This window comes from Schistocerca cancellata, chromosome 3 (assembly GCF_023864275.1).
Source record: "Schistocerca cancellata isolate TAMUIC-IGC-003103 chromosome 3, iqSchCanc2.1, whole genome shotgun sequence".
Taxonomy (NCBI): Eukaryota; Metazoa; Arthropoda; class Insecta; order Orthoptera; family Acrididae; genus Schistocerca; species Schistocerca cancellata.
Window position 1 is genome coordinate 852410514 of NC_064628.1, and position 14956 is coordinate 852425469.

Sequence of the window (14956 nt, forward strand, 5' to 3'; positions counted from 1 at the left end):
AATTTAGTTTCTTACGATAAAATAACACACATAAAGTTAAAAATGATTAAAGGGTTTTTATTAAACTGAAAGGCATAACAGAACAATTGAACAAACATGCCTGTTTTACTTTTTGATGGTACAGCACTTAATGCAAGTCACACAGAGAACATTAAAATTGCGATCTTAACACCCTTCCTCAATTTAATGATTTTACATTTAATGCTAACAAAAATTAAAATAAACCCAACAAGCTCCTCAAAGTGATGAATGTAGGAGCTGGTAAGCCTTTGGTAAAAATATCTGCAATCTGGTCCTTCGAACGTACATGCTCGACCGTGATGATCCTGATGTGGTGAAATTGATGCACAAAATTATATTTAACATTGATGCGTCTCAACAGTCGATGTTCCCGAGTTTTCGCTAACTGTATGCAGGACTGATCATCCTCAAATATATGAATTGGTAGCTGGAGTGGAATTTGAATATCGTCCAGTAAATATTTCACCCAGAGTAACTCAGCTGTGGCTGTTGCCAGACCTACATATTCTGCCTCTGTAGAAGACAAAGCAACACTAGTCTGTTTCTTTGTTGCCCAACAGACTGTGTTACCAAAACATTTTAATAGGTAACCAGAGGTAGATCTTGCATCTTCTTTTCTATTCCAGTAGGTATCAGCATAGGCCAGAAGAACTTCTTGATTCCCCTTTCGATAATTTAGTCTCATATTGACGGTCCCCACCCCATGAACCATGGACCTTGCCGTTGGTGGGGAGGCTTGCGTGCCTCAGCGATACAGATGGCCATACCTTAGGTACAACCACAATGGAGGGGTATCTGTTGAGAGGCCAGACAAATGTGTGGTTCCTGAAGAGGGGCAGCAGCCTTTTCAGTAGTTGCAAGGGCAACAGTCTGGATGATTGACTGATCTGGCCTTGTAACAATAACCAAAACGGCATTGCTGTGCTGGCACTGCGAACGGCTGAAAGCAAGGGGAAACTACGGCCATAATTTTTCCCGAGGGCATGCAGCTTTACTGTATGATTAAATGATGATGGCGTCCTCTTGGGTAAAATATTCCGGAGGTAAAATAGTCCCCCATTCGGATCTCCGGGCGGGGACTACTCAAGAGGATGTAGTTATCAGGAGAAAGAAAACTGGCGTCCTACGGATTGGAGCGTGGAATGTCAGATCCCTTAATTGGGCAGGTAGGTTAGAAAATTTAAAAAGGGAAATGGATAGGTTAAAGTTAGATATAGTGGGAATTAGTGAAGTTCGGTGGCAGGAGGAACAAGACTTCTGGTCAGGTGACTACAGGGTTATAAACACAAAGTCAAATAGGGGCAATGCAGGAGTAGGTTTAATAATGAATAGGAAAATAGGAAAGCGGGTAAGCTACTACAAACAGCATAGTGAATGCATTATTGTGGCCAAGATAGACATGAAGCCCACGCCTACTACAGTAGTACAAGTTTATATGCCAACTAGCTCTGCAGATGATGAAGAAATTGAAGAAATGTATGATGATATAAAAGAAATTATTCAGATAGTGAAGGGAGATGAAAATTTAATAGTCATGGGTGACTGGAATTCGAGTGTAGGAAAAGGGAGAGAAGAAAACGTAGTAGGTGAATATGGATTGGGGCTAAGAAATGAAAGAGGAAGCCGCCTGGTAGAATTTTGCACAGAGCACAACTTAATTATAGCTAACACTTGGTTTAAGAATCATGATAGAAGGTTGTATACATGGAAGAACCCTGGAGATACTAAAAGGTATCAGATAGATTATATAATGGTAAGACAGAGATTTAGGAACCAGGTTTTAAATTGTAAGACATTTCCAGGGGCAGATGTAGACTCTGACCACAATTTATTGGTTATGACCTGTAGATTAAAACTGAAGAAACTGCAAAATGGTGGGAATTTAAGGAGATGGGACCTGGATAAACTGAAAGAACCAGAGGTTGTACAGAGTTTTAGGGAGAGCATAAGGGAACAATTGACAGGAATGGGGGAAAGAAATACAGTAGAAGAAGAATGGGTAGCTCTGAGGGATGAAGTAGTGAAGGCAGCAGAGGATAAAGTACGTAAAAAGACAAGGGCTAATAGAAATCCTTGGGCAACAGAAGAAATATTGAATTTAATGATGAAAGGAGAAAATATAAAAATGCAGTAAATGAAGCAGGCAAAAAGGAATACAAACGCTTCAAAAATGAGATTGACAGGAATTGCAAAATGGCTAAGCAGAGGTGGCTAAAGGGACACATGTAAGGATGTAGAGGCTTATCTCACTAGGGGTAAGATAGATACTGCCTACAGGAAAATTAAAGAGACCTTTGGAGAAAAGAGAACCACTTGTATGAATATCAAGAGCTCAGATGGGAACCCAGTTCTAAGTGAAGAAGGGAAATCAGAAAGTTGGAAGGAGTATATAGAGGGTCTATACAAGGGCGATGTACTTGAGGACAATATTATGGAAATGGAAGGGGATGTAGATGAAGATGAAATGGGAGATACAATACTGCGTGAAGAGTTTGACAGAGCACTGAAAGACCTGAGTCGAAACAAGGCTCCGGGAGTAGACAACATTCCATTAGAACTACTGATGGCCTTGGGAGAGCCAGTCCTGACAAAACTCTACCATCTGGTGAGCAAGATGTATGAGACAGGTGAAATACCCTTAGACTTCAAGAAGAATATAATAATTCCAATCCCAAAGAAAGCAGGTGTTGACAGATGTGAAAATTACCGATCTATCAGTTTAATAACTCACAGCTGCGAACTACTAACACGAATTCTTTACAGATGAATGGAAAAACTGGTAGAAGCCGACCTCGGGGAAGATCAGTTTGGATTCTGTAGAAATGTTGGAACACGCGAGGCAATACTGACCTTACGACTTATCTTAGAAGCTAGATTAAGGAAAGGCAAACCTACATTTCTAGCATTTGTAGACTTAGAGAAAGCTTTTGACAATGTTGACTGGAATACTCTCTTTCAAATTCTAAAGGTGGCAGGGGTAAAATACAGGGAGCGAAAGGCTATTTACGATTTGTACAGAACCCAGATGGCAGTTATAAGAGTCGAGGGACATGAAAGGGAAGCAGTGGTTGGGAAGGGAGTAAGACAGGGTTGTAGCCTCTCCCTGATGTTATTCAATCTGTATATCGAGCAAGCAGTAAAGGAAACAAAAGAAAAATTTGGAGTAGGTATTAAAATCCATGGAGAAGAAATAAAAACCTTGAGGTTCGCCGATGACATTGTAATTCTGTCAGAGACAGCAAAGGACCTGGAAGTGCAGTTGGACGGAATGGACAGTGTCTTGAAAGGAGGATATAAGATGAACATCAACAAAAGCAAAACGAGGATAATGGAATGTAGTCAAATTAAGTCGGGTGATGCTGAGGGAATTAGATTAGGAAATGAGACACTTAAAGTAGTAAAGGAGTTTTGCTATTTGGGGAGCAAAATAACTGATGATGATCGAAGTAGAGAGGACATAAAATGTAGACTGGCTATGGCAAGGAAAGCGTTTCTGAAGAAGAGAAATTTGTTAACATCGAGTATAGATTTGTGTCAGGAAGTCATTTCTGAAAGTATTTGTATGGAGTGTAGCCATGTATGGAAGTGAAACGTGGACGGTAAATAGTTTGGACAAGAAGAGAATAGAAGCTTTCGAAATGTGGTGCTACAGAAGAATGCTGAAGATTAGATGGGTAGATCACATAACTAATGAGGAAGTATTGAATAGGATTGGGGAGAAGAGACGTTTGTGGCACAACTTGACCAGAAGAAGGGATCGGTTAGTAGGACATGTTCTGAGGCATCAAGGGATCACCAATTTAGTATTGGAGGGCAGCATGGAGGGTAAAAATCGTAGGGGGAGACCAAGAGATGAATACACTAAGCAGATTCAGAAGGATGTAGGTTGCAGTAGGTACTGGGAGATGAAGAAGCTTGCACAGGATAGAGTAGCATGGAGAGCTGCATCAAACCAGTCTCAGGACTGAAGACCACAACAATAACAACATTGACGGTCCCTTTGATGTATCTCAAAACTCTTTTTAAGCTTTTCCATAGTTTTTCCAATGGATTGTTTTGGTATCTGCTCAAGAAGTTGACCACAGCACACAAATCAGGTCTTGTTGCTGTCACTGTATACATCAAACATCCAATCAACTCTCTGCAGGGCTTATCGATCATTTTTCCTTCCTTGATTTCCAGTTTAACTTCCATAGAAGTCTTGACCAGATTAAAATCTTGCATGTTGAATCATTGTAGCAAATTTTTAAAGTATGATGTTTGGCTCAGATACATTTCTCCGGTTCATAGAAATCTTGATTCCCAAGTATTATTGTAGTTCTCCCCATTCCTTTATTTTGAACTTCTGCTTTAACTTAAATTTCGCTCTGTCCCTTTCCTCTCTATTATTTCCTGACATCAAAATGTCATCAACACAGAACATAATATAAATGACAACTTCCTTTACAATCGTATAGTAAAGACATTTATCTGCTTCTGACTGAGTGAATTGCATAGACATAAGAAAGGTATGAATAGTGATTCCATGCTAGTGGTGCTTGCTTTGAGCCATATAAGGATTTATGTAATCTTCAAACCAAACCAGTTGTGTCTTTCAGTTCTTCTGAAATACTCACTCCTTCAGGAATAGTCATGTATATTTCCTCCTTGAGTAATGCATGAAGAAAAGCGTTGGTGACATCACATTGTTCCAGAACCAGTCCTAGTTGTAGTGTAATAACTAGCATTATTCTGACAGTTGCAAGTCGAGCCACTGGTGCATATGTTTCGTCGTAGTCATATCCCCTTTCTGTGAAAATCCTTTTGCCACAAGTCTAGCCTTGTGTCTTATGATATTTCCATCCTTGTTCTTTTTTAATTTGAACACCAACTTACTGCCAATATTCTCCCTTCCAGGTGGTAATTTAACATAGATCCAAGTCTTGTTTTCCTTTATAGAGTCAGTTTCATCTTGTACATACCAGTATTCCTTATCTACACAATTTGCAATTTCTTATAACTTTTCGGTACATAATGTACAAATGAATCAGCATTTAGTGCAAGAACAGTATAGTCTTTCAGACATTTAGGAGGGTTCCTCTTCCTGGTAGAACATCAAATAGTTTTCTTTTCTGATAAATTTTCAGCTTCCTCTTTGTCACTGGTCAGTTCTGGTATGGGAATTCTTTCATTACCCCCATCACTTGGTTTGGCATCTTCTTCAGCAATGTCTTCTTTATTATTGTCCTTTTCAGATGATTCCTGTACAGATTCTGGAATCCAGTCCACAGCTGGTTTATTTTCAAAGTCAAATCTTCCTTCATAGAAAACAATGTTTCTTTCTGTGACTATTCTTCCTTCCTCTGGACACCATATCCTGTCGCCATTAGGACAGTAACCAGTGAAATAGCATTTTAAGGACTTGCCTTAAAATTTCCCTGTTCTCAATTCCTTTGATACCAGTAGATAAGCAATACATCCAAACACTCTCAGCTTAGTCAAATTAGGCTTCTCGTTACACTACAAAGTTGCAGGCACTTTTCCTTCCAAAGCCACGGTAGGACTTCTATTAAGCACCTACACAGCAGTATGAACAGCTTCTGACCAGAACATTTTATCTAATTTACACTGAAGTACCATACAATGAACTTTCTCAATAATAGTTTTGTTCATTCACTCTGAAACACCATTTTGCTGAGGAGTATATCTGATTGTAAGCTCAAACTGTATTCCTTGTTCTTCAAAAAACTGTTTCAATTCATTTGACATGTACTCGTGGTCACTGTCACAACACAATCTGCTAATATTCAAGTTGAAGTGAGCTGTAGCTATGGGGTAAACATCTTCAGATAGTGAGTTACCTCTGATTTCGATTCCAGTGCATAGGCCACTGTGAAATGTGTAAAGTCGTCGACAAACGTGAACACATACTTCTTTCCATCGAATGATTCTGGTGCAATTGGCCTACACAGATCACTGTGGATCAACTGAAGAGGTCTGGTGGCATGTTTCCTATTGTGATTGTATGGCAGCTGTGATTGTTTTCCTTCGACACAATTTGAACATTGTTCTGTGGAGATTGTTGAAGTGTCCAGTTTCATACCATCAACTTGTGACTGGAGGTGTTTAATGTTATCATAACTCAAATGGCCTAATCTGCTATGCCACAGTTTTGCATTAGTTGCAGTTGAAGCAGCTGATGAGGCTTTTCATTGCAAAAAATGTAGAACATATCACTGAAATTCGTTACTATCAACAGTTTCTTTTCCTTTTAATCAAACCTTGAGCTATTACAGACGTGATACTAAAACCATTCATTTCCAGTTTTCTAACTGGCAGCAAATAATAATTAAGATCAGGCACAGATAAAACACCTTTAATCGTTATCTAAATTTCCTTTCCTTTTACCACACTAGTGACTTTAATTTCTCCTTTTACTTTAACCTCAAGAAAAATGCCTGACTTAGCTACTCTGACTAATAGGCTGTTCCAGTTTCCTTAAATTAGTGAGAGGTATCTTACTGTTATTGACTGATCTTCATTTGATGCTGCAAAACTAAACCCACCTTCCTCTTTGACGTTAGCTACAACCACAGAGTTGCTTGTTTCTGAGTTCTTGTGTCCAGACTTCCCGCATCGGTGACAAGTAAAGTTGAAAGAAGTTCCTTGTTGACTTCTTGTTTTACTGGTGTCTGATGAACCGTTTTTTAGATACCGTTGAGTCTGAAAAGCTGTAGGAGATGGTGTTTCATCATTTTTGTTTTTCCCAACGACTCCCTTCCGCTTTGATTCTTCATCCAGTAGCCTATTTTTCACAAAGCTCAGTGTCAAGTCTTTCATTGAGAGCGTTTTGATTGCAGTGACCGCTATGTTGTATTCCGCAGGCATCGTTAAAAGCAAATGACACACTATGTGCGTTTCTTCAACAGTAGCTCCGGTCGAACGTAAATCATGAATCAGTTTATCAAACTTCAGAAAGTGGTTAACTAGTAAATCATTTGTTGCATTAAATTTCATAGTTAACAATTGTTTTCTCAACAGAAGTTGACCAGCAAATCCTTTTCTCTTGAACGTATTACAAAGAGAGGTCCATAAATAAAAAGGAGTTACTTTATCTTTCGCATATTCCAAGTGACTGTCAGCAATGCATTGAACAAGATGAGACTTACATTTACGATCTTGTTTAGCCATTTCAGCCAATCATGTTTCCTTTGTGGGATGCTGCGTGTTCTCCTCTCCATTGACAGATTCCACCTTTGTGAGATAATTCGCTTGCACAAATGGTAACAGTTCCAGTTCCTCAAGGAGAATTTCTGTCCTGAATTTCCATCAAATAAAGGAATACGATATTTTTCCACTTCAGTTGCCATCTCGGCATAACTTTATGTGAGAGTACTCTTGAGGCCAGGTATTTATCACAGATTCCATTTATTTAAAACAAACCTAGGCCTTTAACCTGATGTAATTTAATTTCTTACAATAAAATAAGACACGTAAAGTTAAAAACTACTAGATGGTTTTTATTAAACTGAAAGGTGTAACAGAACAACTGAACAAAAATGCCTGTTTACCCTTTGATGGTACAGCACTTAACACAGGTCACACAGAGAATCATTAAAATTGCAAGCTTAACATTTTTATTGCATTTCAGATTTAGATTTCAACTGACACTCCATCTATCATCTATCAGTGCTTTCAATAGAAATAATACAAAAATCAGACAGAAGTAGCACATTGGCCAAATTCCTTATCACAGTTGCACACAATTACAATTCTATAATTACAGGCCATTATAAGTAGCCATGTAGACTGAACATAATTCTAACAACAGATGTTCAGTCTTTATGACTGCTGACAATGGTATGTAACATTGGAACTGTAACTGTATACAGCTGTGGCTTGGCAGTTGATCAATGTTCTGTTTCTATGTCTGATTCTTGTTTTGTTTGTCATTATAGCACTGATGATAGCTGCACTGTCAGCTGAAACCTAGATCTGCAATGCAACAAAAAAGGCATATGATATTATGACTGATGCTGCCCTTCTTTCTGTCCTGGATTACATCATGGTCATGTGGCGCAACCATTCCCATGGAATTGAACATGATTATCACATACCTTTTATGTTCTAATATTGTGTTCAAATTTAAAATTTTTCTTGACAAACTCTTTCTTTTGAAATCCTTATAGAGACTCCCCCCCCCCTTTCTCTCTCTCTCTCCCTCTCTCTCTCTCTCTCTATCTCTCTCTTCCTCTCTCTCTCTCTCTCTCTCTCTCTCTCTCTCTCTCTCTCTCTCTCTCTTCCTCTCTCTCTCTTTTCCTCTCTCTCTTGCACATTGTACTTATTTCTCAGGAAGGTCAATGTTATTTATCTTAACTTGTTAGCTCTAAAATAGAAATATTATCAATCTCTCAGTCTAGAGTACCATTGCCCTAATCAAATGCTTCATAAAAATTTGGGTAAACAACTCATATTTGAGGATGCTACATTTTTCTTAAATAATTCCGAATCAGTGCCAGGATGTATTCTTTAGCAAGGTCATGACTAGTACAGTTTCTAGCGTCTATTTTTCTCACTTCTTTTGTTGCTCACTTAGATCATTTAGTGTACAGAAAAGCATATCCCCATATGGAACAAGTCATGACACATTTCTAAATTTTTATGGAAATCACAGAATATGTCTGCCAGGATTCCTGGGCCAATGTTATCATGTGTCTCCTCCTGAATTTGAGTCCATTTTTTCATATGCAACCAAAAGTAGATGATGCTAGCTGCTCCAGTTGTATCCTCAGTCCAAAATAGATTTGTAATCTGCCACATAGTACTGCAGTAGTACTGTCTGTTATGCTTTATATTGTGTTGGCAGAAGAGCCAACACCGTGTTGCTAGAGGAGGCCGAAATGCACGCATTTAAGCTCACGCAGGCTGGCGTGAGGTCTGGAAAATGACAATGTAATTAATATAGCCAATAAGGTACGTTGCTGCTGGAATACTTAACTTTAATCCATAATTGGTGTACATCGCTCTTGACTGTACAGGTTTTACAATCTCAATATTAATTGGTAATGGCACCTTGCTAGGTCGTAGCAAATGACGTAGGTGAAGGCTATGCTAACTATCGTCTCGGCAAATGAGAGCGTATTTGTCAGTGTAACTTCACTAGCAAAGTCAGCTGTACAACTGGGGTGAGTGCTAGGACGTCTATCTAGACCTGCCATGTGGCGGCGATCGGTCTGCAATCACTGACAGTGGCGACACGCGGGTCCGACGTATACTAGCGGACCGCGGCCGATTTAAAGGCTACCACCTAGCAAGTGTGGTGTCTTGCGGTGACACCACACTTTATATTTAACTGTGGTGGACAGCTATTTATACAAGTTAACTCAAATAAAAAGTGTCCTCTCAGTTAGTTTTCAGCTTTCTCCATTTCTTCTCACAGCCTGGAATGATGGTCTGTATTTACTCATGGCTGCTTTTCTAACAGTTTAAGCTGCAATTGTGTGCAGTACCTGCATATGTTGTCTCAGCTCTATAGTCACTTTCAATTATTATTGACCCTCAATAACATCTTCCTTCACTTCTAAATATTTTTAATTTTCTTTTCTAATTATGCCTTTATTCCAGATTTAAGGGAAGATGTGATACAAAAGGTATCTCTTAACACATTCCTAAAATTGTTGTTTGTACTATCTGCTTTATTATGTAATTACTCATGTTTGTCCACTAACATTCTTTTAATTTCATTCAAAGAATAACAGGTGTGTATCTTCATCCACAGTTAAATTATAAATGATCAAAGTTTGTGGTGTGTGATCCAAAGCCTTATCTCACAACAGCTTAAACATTTTTATTCTAATGTTCAAGTACATCTGTGTATTGTCCGCCAACATTTTTTTTCTTTGTTTTATTAGCTTAGTAAATGGAATTATGGGATTAACCTATCTCTAGAATTTTTGAAAAAGGACAATCATGAAAATAAGTGGCATATGCTATATTTATCCTTTGGATATGTGATGCTAGAATTTGCTTTTTCCACATGACCACACAGTGAAGGGTAATCAATTTGTTTGGTTCTATGGGCTGCTTCCAAACCAATAAAAAAGATAGCACTCTGCATTTCTTCTCACTCCTCTGCCCTCTTGTCAACAGGCCATTGGCAAGTAGTGGGGTACTCCTTATCCAGAGTGTCTGATCACGAGAGCCTCAACCATGAAAAAAGGCTTCATCACAAGAAAGTGAGGTAGGCATTAGGTTGGGAGAGACTCATTAGGGCACAAACCAAGTGTGGCAGGTCAAGAACATAGAGAAGCATTTACTGATAATTGCTGACTGTTTAATACATGTGTATGCCATAAATAGATAGGTGTTTAGTTAATTCTTTTTTCTGAACGAATCTGTTAGCATCTTTTAGATTTCCATATCAAGTTACAGCACTACAGTTGCTTTTAGAGAAAGGACTAAACTCATTGTTATATGTATTTAATTATCAATGCACTGCAGCTTTAAAAAAGTCACCAGCCACATAAGTGTAGTGTTATGAATTGCACAAATTTGCACATATGTTGCATAGAAAGTTTTATGTTTAGTGACATTACATTACAAAATTGTTACACATTTTTAAAAAATTACTGCTGACTGTGAAAACACTTGCACAGTATTATTTGTGATAATTACTTTATTTAACTTAACAGAATTTATCCACTATTCTACCTCACAACTGCAAATAATCTTAATATGTAAAGTGCAGGAAATGTTTCATATGCATGTCAGTGCTGAGAAAATATAAAACGTTTAAGTTTCAGGTATCTTCACCACATAGTGTTCATTTATGATATTTCTAAATCATCATTACTCATCTGGAATTGCATGGTAGGAGTTTTGATATCGTTAATGGAGACTGTGTGTGTTGTATCTCAATTAATTGATGTCTAAATTTTTTTGTTAATATTCTCTATTTTTGTGCTTAATAGATCAGTAAGTACATGTTATACCAGATTAATCAAACATACGATGGCAACTGATGCTACATAGCCAGTGTTTGTTATTAATAAAAAGAAATGATAATGTTTCTTCACTACCGGTATTTAAGAAGTTTGCTGTATTCAAGTTTTACATTTTTCTACCAAATCATCATTAATCAGTGCTGGTAACATTTTTAAGAAATGAGCACAGTAGATTCACCATTGTGAATTGTGAGACATATCTTGAATTCACCATTACTACTTGTTGTTAAACATGTTTTATATTTATTTACCATGGCCCACAAATAAAACAAAAGAAAGCTATAATGTAAGCATAAAATATTCCTAAAAATATAACAACAGTATAGAAAGGATAGATTACTACTCCCTGCAAAGAGGAGGTATTGAGTTTCAGGCAGGCACAATGAAAAAGAATGCTAGAATTACTCAGATTTTGGACTACAACATTCTTCAGAAGTAGAAAACACACACATCTGTACAAGTACATCTCTCACACAGACGGCCCCTATTATCTCACAGCAGTAAGTCCCAACTGCAGCTGTGTCTGAGGTGTGTGACAGTCTAGCAGGAGTAGGCAGTGTGGGTCTGGAAGAGGTGTGGGGAAGGGAGAAGGAGGGTAGGGTTGGGGAAAGTTGCTAGTGCTGCCTGTGGGAACATGCAGGGACATGGAGTGGACCGCATAAGGCTGCTAGGTACAGCATCTGGAGGCTGTGCTGTTGGGGAGGGGGGGGGGGGGGCGGATGTAAAGAAGGGGAATGAACTACATATGTATACTGATGGGATGGAGGGCATGTGTAGCCCTATACTGGGAGTAATGAGATACAAGGCATGTGTAGTACTGAAGTGGGAGCAAACGTCTTCTACCCCATAAATGCACCTATATACTCCTTAATCTTTTTCTACTTCTGTCCCCCTCCCTCCCCCCTCCCCCAATCTCCCCCCCCCCACCCCCCACCCCCACTGCACAGAATCCCCCTGCTGTAACCCTGTACTCACCACTTCCATGCACACTCCAAAAAGCAGCACTTACACCTTCCCTCAAGAGTACCCTGCTATCCCTCCACCTCTCCCTCACCTTCCTGTGCCTGTTCCATACTTGCACTGTCTAGTCAGCTAGACTGCTGTTCATCTCAGATACTACTACTGATGAAGAATGTAGCCAAAAGCTGAATGTTTCTAGCATGCTTTCTTATTATGCCTGTCTGTCATTCAGAACCTCCTCTGTGGCACAAGTAGCAAACTATCCTTACAATATTGTTGTTATTCCATCCTAGACTTCCCATTGTTTAAAGCTCAAATGAATTGCTTTAAATTAATTTTATTTTTCTAGTGGCTGTGTGCATTTGTTTAGTAAATATCTGAAAATAGATTGTGAGTAAGCTATTTCATGTCCTTTTCTTCTACACTGTTACTGAAACCTGTCTCTTTGTTTGAAATAGTTACTGAATTTTTTGTGATATTAGCAGTTTATCTAAAATACAAATTTATTTTAATATTGCCTCTTTGTTTTAGAAATGCTCTTCTTAACAGAAAAATAGCATTATCATTGATTATTGAGTACAAAGTATCATAATATCTTGCAAGTCAGAGGCCAGTAAATGTATAAGGCAATAAGCTGTTGTTAATTGTGACTTTTGATTTTGAATTCATATTTTAAGAACTGTGTGTTTGTTTCTGAAGAAAAGGTGATTGTACATTAGTTTGCTGTTCATTAAGAGGAATACTTTACATAAAGTTCCTGAGCTGTGCAAAGACTGAAATCACACATAACTCTTTCATTTTTTCAAAGACAGATTTCACAGGGTCTCACATGCAAGTCTAGTTGTTATGGTGCATAATACCGGTATGTTGTTTGTAGTAATTTGTAGTTAGCATGACATAAAAATTGTGTCAACAACATCTATGTTAACAAAATCTGTTTTATTTTTCAGGGGGCCTTTGTCTTATATGTTGTGGCATATCTATGGCTTTTGCCCATGGTGCTGGCAGTTATGTATTCATCTTGTTTGATAACTTCAGTGGAAACTTTCCCTTGCTCATTATTGCCTTCTTTGAATGTGTGGGTGTTTCTTATGTATATGGACTAAAAAGGTAAGAGTACTATCTTCAAGTAAGAACTAAGGTAACTAAAGCAATTTCAGTTATTTACAGTATTGAGATATACATGAAAACTATTAAGAGAAGAGCATTTAATAGTGTATTGTATAATGTAACACTCCTATATCCACTGTAGCACTTCACTGTTCAAACAGCCATCCTAAAACTGTTCTGCCAGGTGTATTTTAATCACTATGCTTATGATGTATTACCTGCACCACACGGGTACTAGTAGATATACATTGCAGTGATACAATGGTAGCAGTGATACAAGCACACATTCTTCACCATCTTAATTAAAATAATAAAAAATAAAACGAATTCTTATTAATAGTGATCCCCAGGTTTTAATAAAACAAAAATCACACTTCATAGATTATTGTGAAAGTTTATTTCCTGGTTAATTCATCTGACACACTCATAATACAGTCAGAAGTTCCCCAAATATAAGTTGCCAGCCTTCTAACAGACTCTGCTGCAGTGCCAGCTCATAGGTATACATTCTGGGTGTTTATAAAGTTTTAAATACAGTTAAATATCAGGATGCAAAATTAATAGCATCTGCTGTATAACAGTTATGATTATCAACATATTTATACAACTTAAGCTGCTTTCAATGATATTAATAATAATAATAATAATAATAATAATAATAATATGCAAAACTTGTCTGAAAAGAGGAAGAATTGTTTTTGTGGAATTTTGTTGTTTTGCACATATTTAAGTACAGTTTATGGCAAGAATGAAATAATATTTGAGCTTTTGCTACTTTCCATTTTGCATTTTTATGTAAGTGGGACTTTTCATGTTTCTTTTATTTTTTGGCCAAATGTACAGGATACCTAATTCATGTATTAGTTAATGAATTACCGGTAACTTCCATGCTGAAAATCAAACATTCTTATGTTATACCCACATATCAACTTAAACTTGTTATACACTTCTTTGTTAAATGTTTGCTCGTAGTCACGCTTATTTGATTTCGTTACTTTCTCAGACAGCGGGTCTTGTCTGGGAGGCCCTACTTTCTTTGCGGCTGATTTTTCTCAGTAATTTTCTTTTCTGTTTGCACTTAATAGAGGTTCAACAGAGTTCATGTTGACACTGCACATTATTAAAGTCAAGTAGTGCTATCTACCAACAAGGTCACTTGACTAGAATGCAAATGAGGCACTGAGAGCCTTAAGGATAAAAAGCACACTGTCTTCGACCCCCCATATTTAAGTGAAAATCAGAGAAACCAGTAACTGCCTTTCATGAATGTTCAGACTTACATACAATGTGAGCCTACAGTACAGATAAACCTGCCCCACCATAAGATCAACAGCTATCAGAAGCATGAACAAATTCTACAGTCTCACTATCAATGATGATGCTGTTTATGGTCCCCAGTGCCTCAAATGGATTACTGTATGATAAAATCCAAAACTTCGTGCACTGTATGTCATTCAGAATCCCACAAAATAGGTTTTTCTATCAGTATAACTATATCATATACCGATAACTGATCTAATTTTGCTATATATTGAATGAACTGGCATATTTGTGTAGTGTGCTACCGCCTAGTGGGATTTATGCCAAGTTAATGTGGATAAAAGTCTGTTGCAGTGTGCTACCACCTGGTGGCATTGACATAAACTTGTAGTCGAATGGTAAGGGTTAGCAGTGCATATCGTGAACTGTGCACATTTTTTGTCAAATCTGTATGTATTTGACCCATAAGGAAATTATGTCACAAAAAATTGTGCACGCGCAGAAGCTTCTTAAAACATGCACAAGTGAAGGTTTGCTCACAACCCTGATGCCAAATTTCACTGAGTCTAGTGCAGCAATGTTGCACAGCACAGTAGATTTAGTGCCATGTATTTCAGATTACC

At 37.8% G+C, this 14956-nt stretch overlaps 1 protein-coding gene across 1 annotated transcript in view; it reads left to right on the top strand.

Moving 5' to 3' along the window:
- LOC126176606 (sodium-dependent neutral amino acid transporter B(0)AT3) overlaps positions 1 to 14956 on the top strand; it is a 168746-nt gene that overhangs the window by 91565 nt on the left and 62225 nt on the right. The window contains exon 10 of the mRNA XM_049923765.1: positions 12914 to 13073. Within this exon, the coding sequence (XP_049779722.1) occupies positions 12914 to 13073 (160 nt within the window). The remainder of the gene's footprint in view (positions 1 to 12913; positions 13074 to 14956) is intronic.